At 32.7% G+C, this 19,265-nt stretch overlaps 4 protein-coding genes and 1 long non-coding RNA gene across 9 annotated transcripts in view; 2 read left to right on the top strand and 3 right to left on the bottom strand.

Annotated features, from left to right (window-relative positions):
• Positions 1 to 3,695, top strand: part of LOC148232414 (insulin-like receptor) — a 60,158-nt gene extending 56,463 nt beyond the window's left edge. For 4 of the 5 annotated variants that reach the window (XM_088191305.1, XM_088191302.1, XM_088191306.1 and 1 more), the window contains one exon: positions 233 to 3,695. In XM_088191305.1, the coding sequence (XP_088047431.1) occupies positions 233 to 552 (320 nt within the window). In that variant the 3' untranslated portion in view covers positions 553 to 3,695. The remainder of the gene's footprint in view (positions 1 to 232) is intronic. The other variant, XM_088191303.1, reaches the window with a different exon arrangement.
• Positions 1 to 19,265, bottom strand: part of LOC148232413 (uncharacterized) — a 267,931-nt gene that overhangs the window by 208,589 nt on the left and 40,077 nt on the right. The gene's annotated exons all lie outside the window — the stretch shown is intronic.
• Positions 3,693 to 8,017, bottom strand: LOC148232415 (alpha- and gamma-adaptin-binding protein p34). Its single transcript, XM_088191331.1, has 4 exons — positions 7,803 to 8,017; positions 7,419 to 7,609; positions 4,588 to 4,921; positions 3,693 to 3,962 (listed from the first exon to the last, which is right to left on the bottom strand). The coding sequence occupies exons 1-4, from the start codon at positions 7,870 to 7,872 to the stop codon at positions 3,781 to 3,783; spliced, it is 777 nt and encodes a 258-aa protein (XP_088047457.1). The 5' UTR covers positions 7,873 to 8,017; the 3' UTR covers positions 3,693 to 3,780.
• Positions 8,910 to 11,965, top strand: Hsp83 (Heat shock protein 83). The gene is made up of 3 exons (XM_088192544.1): positions 8,910 to 8,992; positions 9,421 to 9,555; positions 9,632 to 11,965. The coding sequence occupies exons 2-3, from the start codon at positions 9,421 to 9,423 to the stop codon at positions 11,633 to 11,635; spliced, it is 2,139 nt and encodes a 712-aa protein (XP_088048670.1). The 5' UTR covers positions 8,910 to 8,992; the 3' UTR covers positions 11,636 to 11,965.
• LOC148232417 (glycosaminoglycan xylosylkinase homolog) lies at positions 14,917 to 17,381 on the bottom strand. The gene is made up of 6 exons (XM_088192342.1): positions 17,109 to 17,381; positions 16,918 to 17,052; positions 16,623 to 16,851; positions 16,349 to 16,544; positions 15,721 to 15,921; positions 14,917 to 15,659 (listed from the first exon to the last, which is right to left on the bottom strand). Exons 1-6 carry the CDS (start codon positions 17,346 to 17,348, stop codon positions 15,452 to 15,454), a joined length of 1,209 nt encoding a protein of 402 aa, XP_088048468.1. The 5' UTR covers positions 17,349 to 17,381; the 3' UTR covers positions 14,917 to 15,451.

Genomic DNA, 19,265 nt, shown 5'->3' on the forward strand with positions numbered 1-19,265 from the left:
ACCATTTATATAATTAGTAATAGGATATTAAGAAAAATGTCTGAAAAAGCACAAAGTGCTTTTTCAGACATTTTTAAGAATTTGTTTTCGGGTTCCTCTCTACTCTACTCTATTTTCAAAAATTTGTTTTCGGGTGCCACATAATTATTTATTGTTCCATTTGCAAGAACAGGAAATTAGTAGCTATTTTTAACTTTTTATGTACTAAATATGTTTTTCTTTTTTGTTACAGTCATAGAAGAAGTCGCTCAAATGACTCCAACCGCTGATGAAGAATCATCAAATAGAAACTATTTAGAGAATGAGAGCTATACTGAAGCAGCATCTCGTGAACACACTCCGATAAAATCACCCTTCAGCATCATAAAGAACATTTCGCCGACATCGATAAATATCAAAGGAGAGCTGCACGAAATGGAGCCACTCATGAGTCCGACTTCGATAAAGAAACCAGTCATTACGAGCAAGTCCACATCTCCGTTGGTTCCGAATGGTTTTCTCATACGACCAAACAACAACGGAAATTCTAATCTTAACGCTTCGCAATGCTAGTCGGATTTGTTCAATAAAGTGTGTTTTTCTTATTACTTTATATTCTCGTTTATTTCATACTTGCATTGTGTTCTATGTTCAATATAATGAATTATGAATAATCAATGTAACAATGGTTTACAGCTCGAGGTGTGCCAAGAAAAATTGAATGTTGGGAAACAGCTAGTCATAGCATACGACATACGATTGTTTCAACAGGGTGGAATCACAACATATTAAACAGTGAAGCGAAATATTTTGTATTTTTTTCAGATCTATTTATTAATTGGGATATATTTCACAGCTAGTCGTGGCATACATTTTTTCGCTGTTATGCATTTTTTATGATAGGATGGAAATTTAGTATATTAGGCCGCCTAGTGAAAAGATTTCATGGTTCTTCCAAAATATAAAATCAAGTTTAATTTTACTTGATCGAGGACAATCTTGCATCGTTTTTTCTGTATAACTGCTAATTTCTCTATATACACTACCGGTCAAGAATTTAAGACCATACTATTTTTTGTTGATATTCTTAATATATATTAGATAAATTATAAAAAAAAACATTATATTTTTAGATCAAATACATATTTACCATTAAAATTAAAATTTTAAACAGTATTTTTGAAACAAAATAAAAAAAATTGTAACTACCTTTTCATCAAAATATCTACCCTTATTAGATAATACGGCTTTAACTATTCTTGACATTCTAATAATTCAATTTTTTAATGTAGTGGTTGATATGTTAGCCCACCCACTCTATAATCGTTCCTATAAGGCTTTTTGGGAATTTAATGAGTGCTGGCGAATTTTCTGATCAAGTTAATCCCATATAAGCTCAATTAAATTTAAATCTGGCGATTGGGGTGGCCAAATCATATTTTATAATACTCTTTTTTCTTCTTTTATTTGTAGAAACACAATTTAGAAGAGTGTTTGGGAGCATTGTCTTGTTGGAAAATAAAACCTGCCATGTCTGCACATAGGTAGCACTTGCTATTCTAAAATTGCATTATTTTTTTTTAATTCTGTCTATTTTTAACGAGATTTTCAACTCCCGCTGCTGAGAAACAACCCCACACCATAAATCAACCTACATTTTTGCCTTATAGTTGGTACAATAGTAATTTTTTTGCTGATGGTTTGTCTAACAAATACTCTCCGATTTGACCTAAACAATTCAAATTTTGATTCGTCAGACAGATGCCTTATAGCCTAGTCGTACCTCTTCTTTTCATTTTCTCATCGTAATAAAGACTTTTTGTCAATACTTCCTCCAAGTTTTGCTACCCTTAATCGACATTGAAAGGTTGACATTGATATATATTCAACACCACTCTTTTTCACTTGAGTAAACCTTCTCTTTATTTTACTTGAAATTACTATATGCTGATCCCGTTGTTTTGATGTAATTATAGGACTTCCAGTTCGAGGTTTATCACAATTTAATCTTGTATCTTCAAAATTTTTCATATCTTCCTGCTTGTCCTGGTGAAGAGTTAATTGCAGTTCTTTTATCTGCTATTAAATTATTTTTCTGCCTCACTGTAGCAAGAGATTTTTATTTTTAACACCCACAAAACCTATGTGTGTCAATAGTCCAATAGTAGTAAGTTCAATAAGACGAAACTAAATAATAAAAAGGAACAAATTTTTTGGACCGAATTAGTCACTCTTGTCTCTTTAATGACCCTTTGCATGGAATAAGAAAGGGTGAGTCTAAAAAAATATGCCATAATAAATTATTATAGATAATACAGAAAATAGTCTATTCTTTAATTGGGTAATAATATTTTTAATAGTTAGTAATAAATAAAAGATTCTTGACTATGAACGTTGCAGGTTTTAGTATTAAACTTTTGACTGATAGTGTATATTTTATAGCAAATCATGGAAAACACTAACGACATTTTCTCGACTTTAAAATAGATTCCTTTCAAAATATTCTCCACGACTTTGAAATATTTTAAATTGTCAAATTAGATTCATATTTAAAGCATTTTCTATGACTGAGCGAAGTTTACATCATTGATGATACGTATACATAATATCGAAGATAATCCCACAATATTGTTCAGCAGGACTGAACTGATTTTTCTATGAGAACAGGTTATTTCTGCTGAAAAAATGTTACAGTTTAGGTGTCAAGATATGCAGTGATCAATTTTTCAAATATTTTCTCAAGTGTGAAAATTTTTATAATATTTATTTTTTAATTATAAGTCAAACATATGTACTTTTATTTTATAGAAGTTGCAACACCATATTATTTTATTGTGTTGCAAATGATTTATCTAGATTTGATCAAGTAAAGTAGCACCACAAAAATAAAAAAGTAGCATCAATTGAACTCGTGGAAAATGCTCTGGAGAGTATTAAATTATATTTGACTCATTTTGTTCTATAACTAGCTATTAAATATTTCTACGAATCATTCAGTGTTTTTCGAACCATCTACATTGACATACGCCGTATTGAGTACTACTCAAGTGATTTATTGACTTAATTAAAATATAAATTGAACTTTGAAAAAGTTGATGGTGCTCCAAGAATTAGCCACGTTTGTAAAATGTGGACGACGATCGTATTTAGATTGTTACATTAAAATACCGTAGCTCGAATAGATGTTTTAGTCTTTAAGTATCATCATCTCATATGTTGAATGTATCGGCACAAAAAAACGACACCCCTCTATTGTTATCATCACAATTTGTCGGAAAAAAGTGTACGATAAGGAATGATTAATTATGTTGGCTGTGTGTATTTTAATAATGAAAACGTTTATGGTGCCATCTTGTGTCTTTCGTCGCGGTGAAAAGTGGCATAGGTGTGGTTCGACCAATATGAGTAATTGTAGTTATCGGTTGGTGCTGTTTACAGAGTTACAGACTGATTTTTATAGTTCCTTTCACCGTTGTTAAGGTAAAGGTTTAAAGGGTGAACCTACGCTACATGGAGCCAATTGAGCTGTTATTTTTTATACTATATAAGCGATTAAAACAGTTTGTATAAATTAATGATTTATATCTTGTACCTTTGTATATGTAATGTTGTTATATAACAAACGTAATTATTAATTATCTTTTAATGTGTTTAGATTAAGTGATTACCTAATATTTTTTGTATCACATCCAACAATAAAATATAATTATGTATGATTTATTCGTTTATTTTTTATATATTATACTATGTGAAAGAAGTAATTTAATAATATTGTAATAAATATATGTACAAACATAAAGTCTACTCTGATACATCATCAATTTCATCATTATCTCCTCCGATGGCTTTCCAAAATGTAGATACAACTTGCTCGGCATATAAGCGTCTATCCCTCAATGGCAAAGATGAGATACTCTCTTGCATAGAGTTCAATTGTGAGAATAAATCGCAGAAATTATCCATATTCGTATCGTCAAAGTCATCTGTAATTAAAAACAAATACATTGTACTAAAAGTATTTGGAAATTTCTGTAACAAAGATAAGATGATCATTAAAATTACATTTTTTTTATTATGATTATCTAATAATATTCTAAGACGTATAAAATAAGATGCCTGACATAATTTTTTATTTGGCAAATATTTCTGATTTTTTAAAACGTCTCAAGTTTGAGTTGTTAACACAAATAAAAAACAAGATTATGAGCGTGAAGCGCGAAACAGCAGATAGCAAACCTACATTCTATTTATTTTTAAGAGTCAGGCACAGTAACATTGTTTAACGTGTGATCATCAGACGTTCAAAAATTAAAGGCAGTATTTTTTTTACAGTGTATGTGAAGTTGAAAATCGGCTTTAAATCAATTTAAAATGAATTATGTATATATTTAACAATAAAAACTATTTTTTTAGTATATCTAAGAAAATATTAAAAATTATAAATCTATTGAAATCATCTACATCTACAAATCAGTGCATAATTATACATTTAAATTTACTTATGTTATTTTTGTGGCAAGAATTTTGTTATAATGTTATTATATTAAAATATATATTTCCCAAAAAGTTTGCAATGTTAACCATGAATCGTAATAAATATATAATAACCTTCATCAGTTCTTTGGCTCGATCCTTGCATTCCAATCGACTGAGACGACTTCATATCCAAATTTGGCCACATGTGAGTGTGTAAAGCTTCTATGATCCTTTCGATACCTTTCTTATCTGGAATTATGTTGTAGTCTGAATTATCATTATCGATCTCGGAGTTTTCCAACTCGATCAATTCAAATCCATTCTCCAAGCACCACATTTTGGCCGAAGTTCGTGAAACGCCTCCAGCTGGAATGTCTTTGAATGTGTCGCATATCAATAATAAAATCTCAGGCGGTTCATCTTTTATGCTATCGGTCCACTTCTTTATGTTATTGAACGATTCAACCTGAAAATAACATAGAATAATATGTGGTGAGAGATAATAAAACCACAGCCGTGGGAAGTTGTAGATAAAAAACAAAACGATCTTCAACGTTTCTATTACAATAAAAGCAGTAAACTAAAATAATAATAAAAACATGATTCCTTATTTGCTCAGTAAAAAATTCGAGAAATATTAATGTGTTATCACATCAAAAAAAGACATCTTTATCCTCCATTGCAACATAAACAGCGTTAACCCAATGTGTACAACGGGATAAACTTAATCAATACCTACAAGTAAGTAGTGAGACTTCGGATTAGATTAGCGACATATATTTTATTTATTATAAACTATTGTTAGAGCTTACTTTAAATATATATTACTGTGGATGACTTAGCTCAATTTTAATTTAATTAACAATCACAATACATATATATGAGATAAGGAAAAACTAGGAAAACCTAATCTGTGATGATTGATAAAAATTATAATATAATTATGAATTAAACACATATTCTAATCTATCATGCATGATAGAATTTGAAAAACACTAGGGTTCATATGGGATTCAAACAGTCATTTCAACTTTTTCCAGGGAGGAGTAAAAGTTGGCTAGTCAGTAGTCGCTTTTTTTTTAAGATTTATAGTATTTCATTCAAAGACATGCATTTTTCTGGCCAAATTCAAGGGAGTCATTTTTAGAAAAGTAAATTATCAGCAAGTAATACAATTGTGTAGAATTGGCAGGATGATCCAATTCGGGTTTCATATGTTAGCAGCACTGTAAATCAGACAGCTGGCAATAATCACGCGTGTTCAAAGCTACAAATGCAGGGATGTTGTTTCAACTTTTTCCGGGGAGGGGGGGGGGGCAAAAGTTAGCCAGTCAGTGGTCGTTTTTTTAATATTTTAATTTCATTCATATTCATTAAATGACATGCATTTTTTTGCAATATTCATCCCTGTTTATAATCCACAATAAAATCGTGCCGTCGCAGTGGAAACGCATGGATATCTAAGTTCATATTTTTTATAACAATATTACGACTTACAATAAGTGAAAATCAAATGAAGCATATTTAAACGGGATTTTGATCAATAGGAGAGCGCAAAAAACAATTATCACTTCTCAGAAGTAAAAAATTCACGTTAAAAGCAATAAAATTGTGTTGGCGCCATCGCAGTGGGAACACTCGGTAACGAATTCGGTTTGAATATACTTTGACCAATACTCTCATATCAGAAGTCGGTAGTAATATCGGTAAGAATAGCTATTATATTTTTAAAAGATACAGACAAACTATGGAGCAATATGCGAGATGCGACGTCTGAGATATAAGTTGGCCTAGTTTGTATTTTGGACTAATGAAAATTCTAAAACTATAATTAGTATTAGAACCATCATTAGGTTAGGTTTGGGTTTGAACAGCAAATGGACGTTTCGCAACTGTCGAATAGAGTTTCGTAGACATTTGAGCAGCAAATAATTTCACTAGCGCCCATCAGATAAATTATATTTTTGCTAATAGAAATATATATCTACTGATGAAAATGTATTTGAACTTCACTAACTAAAATATAACTTTACTGAAAAATACATATTTATTGTAAATTTTATACATCGCATGTAAATAAATAATGATAAGTATGTAAATTTATATATTACTAAATATGGAAAAGTTAAAATCATATAATTTTACTAGCAATGAATAAATTTTATTTTTACTGGTAAAAATATATATCTACCGGTGGAAATGTATTTCGATATGATTTCACTGAAATGACATATTTTAAGAAATAATTTCGAGATAGATTCGAGAGTTTTTTTAATATAGTTTCATAGTATTTAATTAAATGACATGCATTTCTGGCCAAGTTCAAGAGAGGGGGGCAAGTGCCCTCACCTGCTCATCTCTGGATTCAAACCAAGGAGTTTCAGGTATTAGTCAACGAATGTACCATGGTTTATTTTTTAGCATATATATCCACAATTTAAAGCATTTATAATCCTTATCCAGCATGTTGTTTTAATGGATTTATTAAAAAAAAATTGTAAAAAACTGCACGAATGGACCGGCGTGCCCCTTTAGTGAAATTCGCAGTTAGCAGCTTAACCTAACCTTAAAAATATTTAATATATTACATATTTAATGTATTAGGCGGAAGCACGTGAGGCGGCGCACATTCTGAGAGCTTCGGGCTAAGGGAAGTATTAAAATTCATTTGCCTAAATCAGCTGCAAGTGGTAAAATAAGTTTTTCCAAATTAAAAATGAGCAAACACTATTTAAGATGAGTTATGTGATAAATTATGTTTTAAAGAATCAAGTTTAAAAAAGTATAATGATTTTATTCATTATTTTTTCAGTTAAATATGTAAATATGTAACTATTGGGATATCACAAAACAGTGAAAGATCGACCACTGTACATGTACGGCGATACCGCTCAAAGGATTAATGCAATTTTTTTATCACAGTAATGCAAATTGCGATATGTAGAGATAATAATTACACTTACATTTTTACAATCAAAATACAAAACGATTGCTTCTGTGAGACTGAGTATCGAATCTGGAAGAATCGCGTCGTTTTTTACTGGACAAAGATGTATTGTAGTCTTATAATACTTTGTATCGATACTCCACGGAAAAGCTTTGAAGTCTCCTTCCAAATAGTTGAATTTTGGAAAACTGTCATCTTTTAGTATTTCTAAAACCATACAAAGAACACAATTTAGAGCAATTAGTCAAACAAAGAATCCAGAAATTTCTGGAACGATTGCCAATTTTCTATTATAGAATCATTAAATGCTATTGAAAATTAATAAAATACGCACTATTTATCGAACTATAGATGTAATTAATTAGTTTATAAAACATTTAAGTAAATTTAGATACATTACCAGCGGTTAGAACTTCAGGATCTGCGAAATCGCTCACAAAGAGAGCACAAGGAAGTTGGGTGTCGATCATGATGATGAAATATTACAGTTTTATTCACAAATATGTATTACTACACTAAAAATCAATGTATTATATTATATTTCAAGCTTAGGACGAAGAAGTCCAATGACAGTTATCTGTCAGCCTGACAGCTGCCTTTAAATAAAAAAAATCCAAAAACGCAATAATACTTAGATTCTATATAATATTAATAAATATTGTTAAATAGCAGCGTTTATTATCTAGTAATCTAATACAATATAATACCATTTAATTGCTATATAATAAAAAATAAAAAAATATGATTATACAGTAAATTCCATTCACTTAAATTATTCGTTTTATTTATATGTATTTATAGTTATTATGCTTATTTTAATATGCTTATTTTATATATTTAAAATCTATTTTAAATTGATCACACATGTGCAGTTAATGTGCAAAAACATTTTTTTTAATTTAATTATATTTATTATAAAATACAATATACATTAGTAAAATAGTGTTATAAATACTATTAAATTTATATTTTACTAAGATTTTATATTGTAAAACATGATTTTAATAGTAAATGTATATGCATTGTCATGAATCAGATTTTTTCTTTTATCTCTGCATTAAATCATATTCGATTAATTAAATTATGCATAATTAACGCTTAAAGATGCAAACCGAGCATTTAGATGAGTTAGATTAACGTAGTTTTTTCATTATTTATACATTTTAATATTTTTCCCCACGTGCTAGATGGCCGAATAATATTACGCTTAGGCAGAATCGATCGATTTAAAAACAATTTTCTAGAACATACTTTAGCGTCGTGATCAACTTAAAGTCCGTGTTCATGATTTTTTTATAAATAAATATAATATTTTGAACAAATTTTCATTTTAAAATAATTAACAATTTATGATATACTTTTTATATTTTTTAAATAACATTTAAAGGAATAAATTTTGTAGAGAAGTTAACAACGCCGGAAGTAGATAGTACGTTCTGGAACATTCGCGAAGATTCTAGAGGCGACTTCATGCGTCTATAAATACGGGCGTCGTCGGAGTAGGAGCATAGTACTCGTTTTTGCTTCGACGAGTGAGGTGCGCCGCTATCTTTTGAATAAACACGCTCGAGGAACGCAGAATTATTCAAGGTATCTAGCCGTTTTTGGTCAAATTCAACCGCTTTTTTCGTCAGCTTGTCCTTTTTCACATATCGATCGCGTTTTAATTCAAAGTTTTGCGTTTTTCATTCAGATTCGCGGAATATTCACTTAGTGCACATTTCGCCGAGGATTACTCTGGAAGTTCTTTTGTGCTTATAAATCAAATTGAATATCATATTTTACGTTTTAAGTTTTAAATATTGATCTCATTCGAAATTAAGAATTTTTCTGCGTTTTTAATGTATAAAACATTCAAGATTCTTATTGCCTCATCATAATGGTGATCAAGAGACCTTGAATTGCATTTTTTTTAAGGTTATGGTATACCGGTCGTTCTTTTCGCGCCATTAGTCATCCCACGTGTTTGTGCGTTATATGAAAAGGGAGTGTCTTGATTCGAATGTCTTCTATTTCAGATGCCTGAAGAAATTCAAAATGTTGAGACCTTCGCCTTCCAGGCTGAGATTGCTCAGCTTATGTCTCTCATCATCAACACATTCTACTCGAACAAGGAAGTGTTCCTCAGAGAATTGATCTCCAACTCTTCTGATGTAAGTGTCGATTCAATTGTGCGATTTATTTATAAAATACATGTGGCGTTGTCTAATTTGGATCGTTTTTATACAGGCTTTAGATAAAATCCGCTATGAGTCGCTCACCGATCCTTCTAAGTTGGACAACGGAAAGGACTTGTTCGTTAAGATCATCCCTAATAAGAATGAAGGCACTTTGACCATCATCGATACTGGTATCGGTATGACCAAAGCAGATTTGGTCAACAATCTTGGTACCATTGCCAAGTCTGGAACAAAGGCTTTCATGGAAGCTCTTCAAGCCGGAGCCGATATTAGCATGATCGGTCAATTTGGCGTGGGTTTCTACTCCGCTTATTTGGTCGCCGATAAGGTAACTGTTATCTCTAAGCACAATGATGACGAACAATACATCTGGCAATCTGCTGCTGGAGGATCTTTCACTGTCGGCATCGATCAGGGAGAACCTCTCGGTCGCGGTACTAAGATCGTCCTTCGCATCAAGGAAGATCAATTGGACTTCTTGGAAGAGAGCAAGATCAAGGAGATCGTCAAGAAGCACTCTCAATTCATCGGTTATCCCATCAAGCTCTTGGTCGAGAAAGAACGCGAAACCGAGATGTCCGATGATGAAGAGGAAGAAAAGAAAGAGGATGGTGCTGAAGAAGATTCTTCTAAACCGAAGGTAGAAGACATCGGAGAGGACGAGGAAGAAGAAAAGTCAAAGAAAAAGAAGAAAACAATCAAGGAAAAGTACACCGAAGACGAAGAGTTGAACAAGACTAAGCCCATCTGGACCAGAAACGCCGATGACATTACACGTGAAGAGTATGGCGAATTTTACAAATCTCTCAGCAACGATTGGGAGGATCATTTGGCCGTAAAGCACTTCTCCGTTGAAGGTCAGCTCGAATTCAGAGCTCTCCTCTTCGTACCGAGACGTGTGCCTTTCGATCTCTTCGAAAACAAGAAACGCAGGAACAACATCAAATTGTACGTACGCAGAGTTTTCATCATGGACAACTGCGAAGAACTCATCCCCGAATATTTGAACTTCATGAAGGGAGTAGTTGACAGCGAAGATTTGCCTTTGAACATCTCCCGTGAGATGCTCCAACAGAACAAGATCCTCAAAGTAATCAGAAAGAATTTAGTCAAGAAATGTATGGAGCTCTTCGACGAGTTAGCCGAAGACAAGGACGAATATAAGAAATTCTACGCTCAATTCAGCAAGAATCTCAAGCTCGGTATCCATGAAGATTCGCAGAACAGGACTAAACTCTCTGAATTGCTCAGATTCAACACCTCCGCTTCCGGAGATGAAGCTTGCTCTTTGAAGGAGTACGTCACGAGAATGAAGCCTCACCAGAAGCACATCTATTTCATCACTGGCGAAAATAAGGAACAAGTATCGAACTCATCCTTCGTTGAGCGTGTCAAGAAACGCGGATTCGAAGTCATCTACATGACTGAGCCAATCGATGAGTATGTCGTGCAACAGATGAAAGAGTACGATGGTAAGAATTTGGTTTCCGTCACCAAGGAAGGCCTGGAGCTTCCCGAGGATGACGACGAGAAGAAGAAGCGCGAGGAGGACAAGACTAAGTTCGAAGGCCTCTGCAAGGTGATGAAGAACATCCTCGAAAACAAAGTCGAGAAAGTAGTCGTTTCCAACAGACTGGTAGAATCTCCTTGCTGTATCGTAACATCCCAATACGGCTGGACCGCCAATATGGAGAGGATCATGAAAGCACAAGCTCTCCGCGATACCTCCACCATTGGCTACATGGCCGCTAAGAAGCATCTGGAGATCAACCCGGACCATCCTGTCATCGAGACCCTCAGACAGAAGGCCGACGCAGACAAGAACGACAAGGCTGTTAAAGATTTAGTTATCTTGCTCTTCGAGACCTCCCTCTTGTCTTCCGGATTCACTCTGGATGAGCCTCAGGTTCACGCCGCCCGCATTTACAGAATGATCAAGTTGGGCTTGGGCATCGACGAAGAAGAGCCCATGGTTGCCGAAGAAGTAGCTGCTGATGTCCCTACGTTGGAAGGCGACTCCGAGGACGCGTCGAGGATGGAAGAAGTAGATTAAACAACTACTAGTCAGTATTAATTGTACAAGATGAAGTTGAGAGCCTCGTTTTAGCGGTGCGTTTTGCGAATTTGGTTGATTGTGGTGGTTGTATCAGCGCGAATCTGGTGTTTGCGTACTGGTATGGCTGGACTTTTTTTAACTTATGAACAATACTTATTTTGTTAAGCCATTCCTTGTTTTATATATTTTTTTTTTATTTTGAATAAAGTACAAATTACTTTGCATTTTATGTTTCTTTTTACAGTGAATTGTGATGATTTTTTTGTATTAGCATGGAAACACCTGTATAACTTTCCAAAGTCGAAATATACAAATTAATAATTAAAATGGATCTTTTATTTAGACGAGTAAAGCTAATCATGCGCTGGATTCAAGTGAGTGGTCATACTTTGTCTTAATTGAAAGTGGATTTGACAAGTAACTTGTACGAATCGCAACCCAAAATTGGTTGTATTATTTATCGGGTAGGTTTTGGAATATTTATTAAATTATATTACACATATTTAAAAATAATTTTAGTCTCAACACATTGTATGCCGGGCAGGTATTATTTCTCAAAATGCAGCCGTGCGGCATGTCTTTTTGCGAAAATTAGAACCTAATCTTTTCTTAAAAACAGTCAATTTGGAATACAGTTTCATAATGATGAGTGTTTTGTATTCGCAATAGTAAATTCAACTAACGTTAAACTGGATCGCATACTAATAAAATAAATTTGTGTTTAGAATTATCAAATTAAAATAAAAACGATACAGAATTATAAAAATACTGATAAAATACTAATGCTCAACATAAAAACGAATACCAAACTTTATGGCATATACAATAATTTACGCATTTTTAACACATGACGATCGATTTACGCGGCGTTGTTCGTACGACAATTCAAACTGGGAAAAAATGTCGATACGTCGTCACATGTGTTGATCCCAGTTTCTCAGACATCGATACATGACCTACTTAAGACTCGACCAGTGGTATACGTAGGTACAATCATTCTAGGCAAAATCTTAGATTAGAGATTAATAAATACATTTGAAGGCTGACAAATGTAAGTAATAAAAAAGGTACGTGAATATTACCTATACAACTATTTGCGTTAACACAGTTCGAGAGCTTATTAAATATATAATTTCATCATTATTCATAATTAAAAAAAATGGCATGTTTGGGTTTGCTCTAAAGCAGTGCTCTTCAACCTTTTCACATCCGCGGCTCGGCGAAAATGAGAAAAATATTTCGCGGACCGCTGTCAATCCAAAATAAAAACTTATATATAAACAAAATAAAAATGTAATCCAATCTAGGTACATTTGAATTTTCGGGTTATACCTCAAAAAAATATAAAAAACAAGCTTGAATTTATCTCGAAAATATTTTCTTAAATATGTAATTTCAGTGAAATACGTTTTCACCGATAGATATATATTTTTACCAGTGAAAATATACTATTGCAGGTGCTAGTAAAATTGTATTGTAATTGTTATTTACATGCTACAGTGAATGTGTATTTTTCTGTGAAGTTATATTTCCACTAGTGAAGTTCAAACACATTTTCACCAGTAGATATACATTGCTACTAGCGAAAATATAATGCCACTAGTGAAATTATATGCTGCTCCAAAATGTCTATGAAACTCAATTTGACAGTTGCGAAACGCCCATTTGCTGTTCAAACGCAAACCTAACCTACAAAAAAAACAAACACAACTTGATTCAATGAAAGTTCTAAAACTAATTATGGTTTTACAACTTTTATTAGGTCAAGTCCTAAATACAAACTAAGCCAACTCATCTCTCAGGGAAAAATAAGCCTAAGGAAAAGTACTGACAGACGTTGCATCACGCAAATTGCTTCATAGTTTGTTTGCATTTGAATATTACACTATGTTTTAAAAATATGATAGCTATCCTTATTGATATTACTACGGACTTCTGGTATAAGTGTTGAGTAAAGTATATTCAAACCGAATTTTGGTCAATAGGAGGGTGTAAAAACAATTATCACTTTTCAGAAGTCAAAAATTCAGATCAAAAGCAATAAAATCGTGTCGGCGCTTTTGCACTGGGAACGCTCTGTAACGAGCGTTGACTTAATGAAAGCTCTAACACTAATTATAGTTTTAGAACTTTAATTAGGTCAAGTCCTAAATACAAACTAAGTCAAATCATCTATCAGGGAAAAATAAGCGGAAGAAGTACAGGCAGACGTTGCATTTCGCAAATCGCTTCATTGTTTGTCTGAACTTGGATATTACACTATGCTTACCGATATTACTACGGCTTTTTGATATAAGTGTTGCGCGGGGCCTGCACTGGCCGTGCGTGCCCGCTGAAGTCGCCAAGAGAATGTGTGTCCCTCACACCAGTGTTTCCAGAGTGCCGCCAAGTTTTGGCCATTATAAACCTAAATATAAATATATATAAATGGGGCCCCAACAGTAATAAAAAAGAGTAAGTATGTGGAGGAAGACATTGCATAGTTGACGCGCCTAATTCTCGTGCTCATTGATGAAGAATTGAAGTCACAGACACATAAATTATAGAGAACATTCACAATGTGAGGACTGACATGGTTAGCAAACCTTGAGCTACACTGATAAAGCCGAAAAGGAGCGGTAGTGAAAGACCGAGTCTATTGCTGACCCGATAGAAGGTTGTAATGATGAAAATTCCACTTATGTGAACAATAACGGGAATGCAAGTGTGTAGCTGTAGTTTTTGTATACATAAGTATGGAATTATTTACTAGCTATTTCGTAAATTCAAAATTAAAATAATTTACAAATTTTAACATGTTACACCTTGTGAGTGTAAGTGTGAGGAAGGAGGGTATGGAAATGACTTAATATGCGTTTGCATATAGTGAAGGTCTTGAGATTGTTTGGGCCGCAAACCAGCAAAATAAAACATTTGTAGCGGCAACTTGTGTTTCTTTTCAAACACATAATCACACATTCGCAAAAATAAAATATTTATTTCAGATAAAATTTTAGCACTGTTAAAATTAAATTAATATATTTAAGAAATAAAAATAAAGGTAAAGGGGTCAAACAATAAAAGGAATAAAGAAATTTTGTACTGGCCCCAGCTGCACTGACGTCTATTGATTATATATTATATTACACATAATTCATAATTATGAATATAGATGTAACCGATTTCTGGTTAATACTTACTTGTAGGTATTCATTATCTGATTAACTTATCCAGTTTACCCCGTTGTAAGGTATTGGGCTTACACCTGTCAGGTTACAACGAAAGATTAAAAAAATAAATATACTTAGATGATTTATTTCTCTTTTACAAACAATATATCTAAACATAAACTCTATTTTTTATGATAGTCAGTTATATAAAGTCATAAATATAGCCATATCGAAGAAATTGGCAATTATTATTTCTTTGATACATTTAACTTTTTAGGAAATTACTACTGTTTCTATTACACATACTTTAAGGAAATTTTTGTCTAAAGGTATTGCCCAAAAATGCGTAAGTAACGATAAATAAATATATTTAAAACAATATAATAACAATACTTAGATATTAATTTATGACTGTTTCGCATTTATTTACAATGTACACTCTTCTGGCGTGTGTATCATTTTACAGTATGACTGAAATAAATATAATAAGAAATAAACTCATTATGAAAATAACTGTATTATTAGATGGTGTTCCAGATCTTAAAACTATATTAAAATCTAGGTTAATTGAATCTTCAGCTATTTATAACACAGCTAAAGTTTGCGATTATTAAAAATAAAATTATTGTTTTTAGGCTTAAATGTATATTTCGATTTGATACTATCACTTATCCTTAAAAATAGCCTTTCCAAATTTGTTCAAACACGATTGCACTACCGAATACACAATTAACAATCTTCTGTCCATTGCTTGCAGATGAGACTCTGTCAAGGGCACTCCGCCCAATTCGTTGCTCATCAGATTCGATAGAGAAGCAGACAAATGTCCACCAGAGAGCATCTTTAGTCTTTTCCAAGTCGAGTGTCTCAAACTGTAATTATATAGAACATTATTTATTTATTCTATACTTTATATTATAATTAGATACATACACACAACACTGATATAATGGAGCTAATATATCATTGAAGTCTTTGTTCGGATTTCCTAGGCCTTTCCCGTTGTCTAAGTACAATACTCTATCCATCATGGTTTCATAATGATGACGATCGCCATTTTGTAAAAGGTAATCGAAAATAGCAACGTCGACTAGATCCAACAGGCGAGTTGGAGTTGATATTTTCTTTACTTTACTAAAATAGGTGGAATAAGTTATTTTGATTACTAGTTTATTATTTCATAACTACTTTATTATTTAAAATAATTATAAAAATATATTTATTTATATAGGGTGACTATATCTGGTCACTTTAATTTATAACTAGTCTATTTATTTTCAAGAGTCAGTGTATAAAAACATCATTCAACGTGTAATCATCACATGCTCTTAAATTTCTGCCTTGTGAACAGTCAGTCGCCTAGAGAGGCGGTACTAGTGTGTGTAAGTACACAGGTCAAAAGTAAGTGTATATGCGACCGCAAGGTTCGTATATCCATAAAAATAATATTAGGTAATTAATGTTAGAATTATCTATGACGCATAAATGCATTAGCAACCTTTAATGTATTAACATTAAGGTTTTAAAAAATTTGCGCTGTTCAAATTTATAATATATTTACACGCAATAATCTTGTTTAGCTTCCCACTCAGCTGGTTTATCAGTATAAGTTCTCTGCCACGGTGAGCGATATTTAGAAAATCTTTGGTCAATCACATGAATAACGGCCCCTTCAAGTTCATTTTGCTTATCGCCGCACACCGTTTCGTTTCGCCTGCAGTAAAAGCACTTACCATATAAGCAAAATGTTCCGTCATCTGAAAAAAACATTAATTCAAAGTGAAAAATTCAAGTTTGTATCATAAATGCAATCTATTAATAATAAAAATATGAACCTAATTGAAACATGGTTTCTCTCAACTCAGGGGTAGCTTTATCCCAAACATCGGTCTGCATATTCAATTTCCGTATTGCAGCAACCGGCGTCCATTTTGTATCCAGCATGATTGATAAATAAAACGCCACAACTTCGGCGTTGTGCCTATCTTTCCCCGAATATACGGATCCATGTATGATATCGTCTCTGCTGTACCACTGAGGTTTGAACAATACATTTTCGCCACCCTATTCATTTATAAAGATGTTCTTTAATGTACAAGTTCATACTCAAACATATAATATATTACATACCTCCAATGTTAGCAAGAGTTTCAGTTGAGTTCCTTTTTTAGCGTTATCGGCACGTATGATTTTTGCTTTTGATAACGCTTCGATAAGATTGCCGATAGGTGGTTCTAAAGAATATGCTTGTGTACTTTGTGGCCACTAAAATAATTCATTTATTATATATAACACTTTATGATATTTTTAAGAAACCTTACTTTTTTAACTTCAACCCAGAGGTGGGATATGTTAGTGTATTGCGGTTTTGGCGTCAATTTGTTCGCAAGACCTATCATAAAGTCACGAAACGCCGGCTGTATACTGGTGGGTTCTGGCTGTTGTAGCTTTGGAAGTAGTCTGTGTAGCTTTATGTTTAAAATTAGCAGCAAAACCGGCACTGCTAGTATCAACAGTGCGAACCGGCGACGTTTCAAGCACGGACGCAGCCATGACCGCATCGGGCTGTCACTTTGACGTTTAATGAAATTGCCATATAAAAAAATCTTGCCATAATTATTTGTGTATTTTTAAAAAGTTTGCAAAATTGGGAATTTTTAACGGGATAGAAAAATAGAAATTTTAAGAAAAAACAGGAAATTTTGGGAATATACAGGGAAAAATCTGTTTTTTTATATAAAGATCAGTGCTAATTTGGGCATTGCTTTTTATCGAAATTTATCACTTCTTCGAGCATCGGACACGTAGTGTTTCCTTTTAGTCCTAGACCAAAATCGGTACTTGTTAATTATATTGGCGCCACGCTCAGAAACCAATGGTTACAAACATATATTCTGCTTTTGCCATTAACTTCTGCGAAAGTGGCCAATAACGTTTTGTTACATAAATACGTATTAAAATTTATAACTTAGTTTTTTATCGTCGTGGGCGTATTTATTTTCCAAACATCCGTTAAAAATCGCAATTCACCGTTTATTATATAGAATATAGAATAGCACACGACAATGATAAACAGTTAATTGCGATTTTTAACCGATGTTTGGGTAATAAACACGCGCACGGCGATAAAAAGTGCCAAAAGCAAAACAAATGTTAAAACCATTGGTTTCTGAGTGTAGCGCCGATATAATTAACAAGTACCCCAAAAGCTTCTAAATTATGCACATTACGCACACAATAACTCTGAGCGCAGTAGTAATTTTTAAGCTTTAATAGATATTTATATTACATTTTAATTTTTAAACTACTTAGTTCTGTTTCACAAAAATATCCGACAATCCAAAAAATGCGCAGTATGCTCGCCCTCGACGAAGAAAGTCCGGTTGACGACGAGGGCTTCCTTTCCTTGACTGGATGGGCTCACATAACTCCATTAGAATACCAGTTTTTCAGTGTTAGCAGAGATAGCAACACCACCGTCGGGGCTCTGCCCTTGTGCAGTAACCTCCCTCACTACAGAAGACTACAACTGCGAAAATCCCACTGGCACCTCCAGAGAGCTGCACCTCAGAGACCAGGGCCCAGACGACATGCTTTACTGAGTATACCCCTTCAGAAGTTTGATGACATAAGAATACTCCTCATTCGAATACTGCTTAGCTAGAAAACTTTTCAGATAATGCTCAATCCATCAGTTAGCAGTGTATTTTTTTAAAATATACATAATTACGTAAAATATATTTGTAATTTCAAAGGTTGAATTGCGAGTTATTTACTATGTATAACATATTTATATTAAAAATGAAACGTACAAAATGGATGAACTTAATGATGAAAGACAATACAAGTTAAGAAAAATAATTTAGGAAATTTAAAAATTAATTGTTTTCGGTAAAAAGAACAACAATAAACTCCAGACCTTATTATTTTAGCCATTTTATTATAATTTTTAAAGTTAGCGTAACTTTAAAAATTATATTATTATGGCAACGAAGGAATCAAGTTAAAACGATTTTTACATACCCACATTTTGTAAGAATAATTCTTTTAAATATTCATCTTAATTTTTTTCTAAAGGATATTTTTTCTTAAATGTACATCTGAAAAATAAAATCATAAAAAAATATTTTTACCCACTTATCAGGTTGTTCCATGAGTCTTTCCGTTCTTAAAGTTTAAATAAATAGATAAATAGGTCGACACAATGCTTTAAAAGCATATTAATGTATTAATTGTGCCGATAGGAGATATGCATTTGTCATTAAGATAAGCTGTGTTTCATTCTGGGTATGCATTAACAATTTACAATAATTTTGGAATGCTTTATGAATTGACTGCTTGAATCGTGACATCATCATCATTCTTTAAGAAGTAAAATCCGTAGATTGTAGTAAAATATCGCAACTTTTTATTCTTATGTATATGATACATTCACTTCCATGCAATTAGAATATATGCGTTGATCCAATTAAGAGTCT

Source organism: Plectrocnemia conspersa, unplaced genomic scaffold (genome assembly GCF_051122295.1).
Source record: "Plectrocnemia conspersa isolate PC_06_02 unplaced genomic scaffold, ASM5112229v1 ptg000009l, whole genome shotgun sequence".
In the NCBI taxonomy this organism is placed as follows: Eukaryota; Metazoa; Arthropoda; class Insecta; order Trichoptera; family Polycentropodidae; genus Plectrocnemia; species Plectrocnemia conspersa.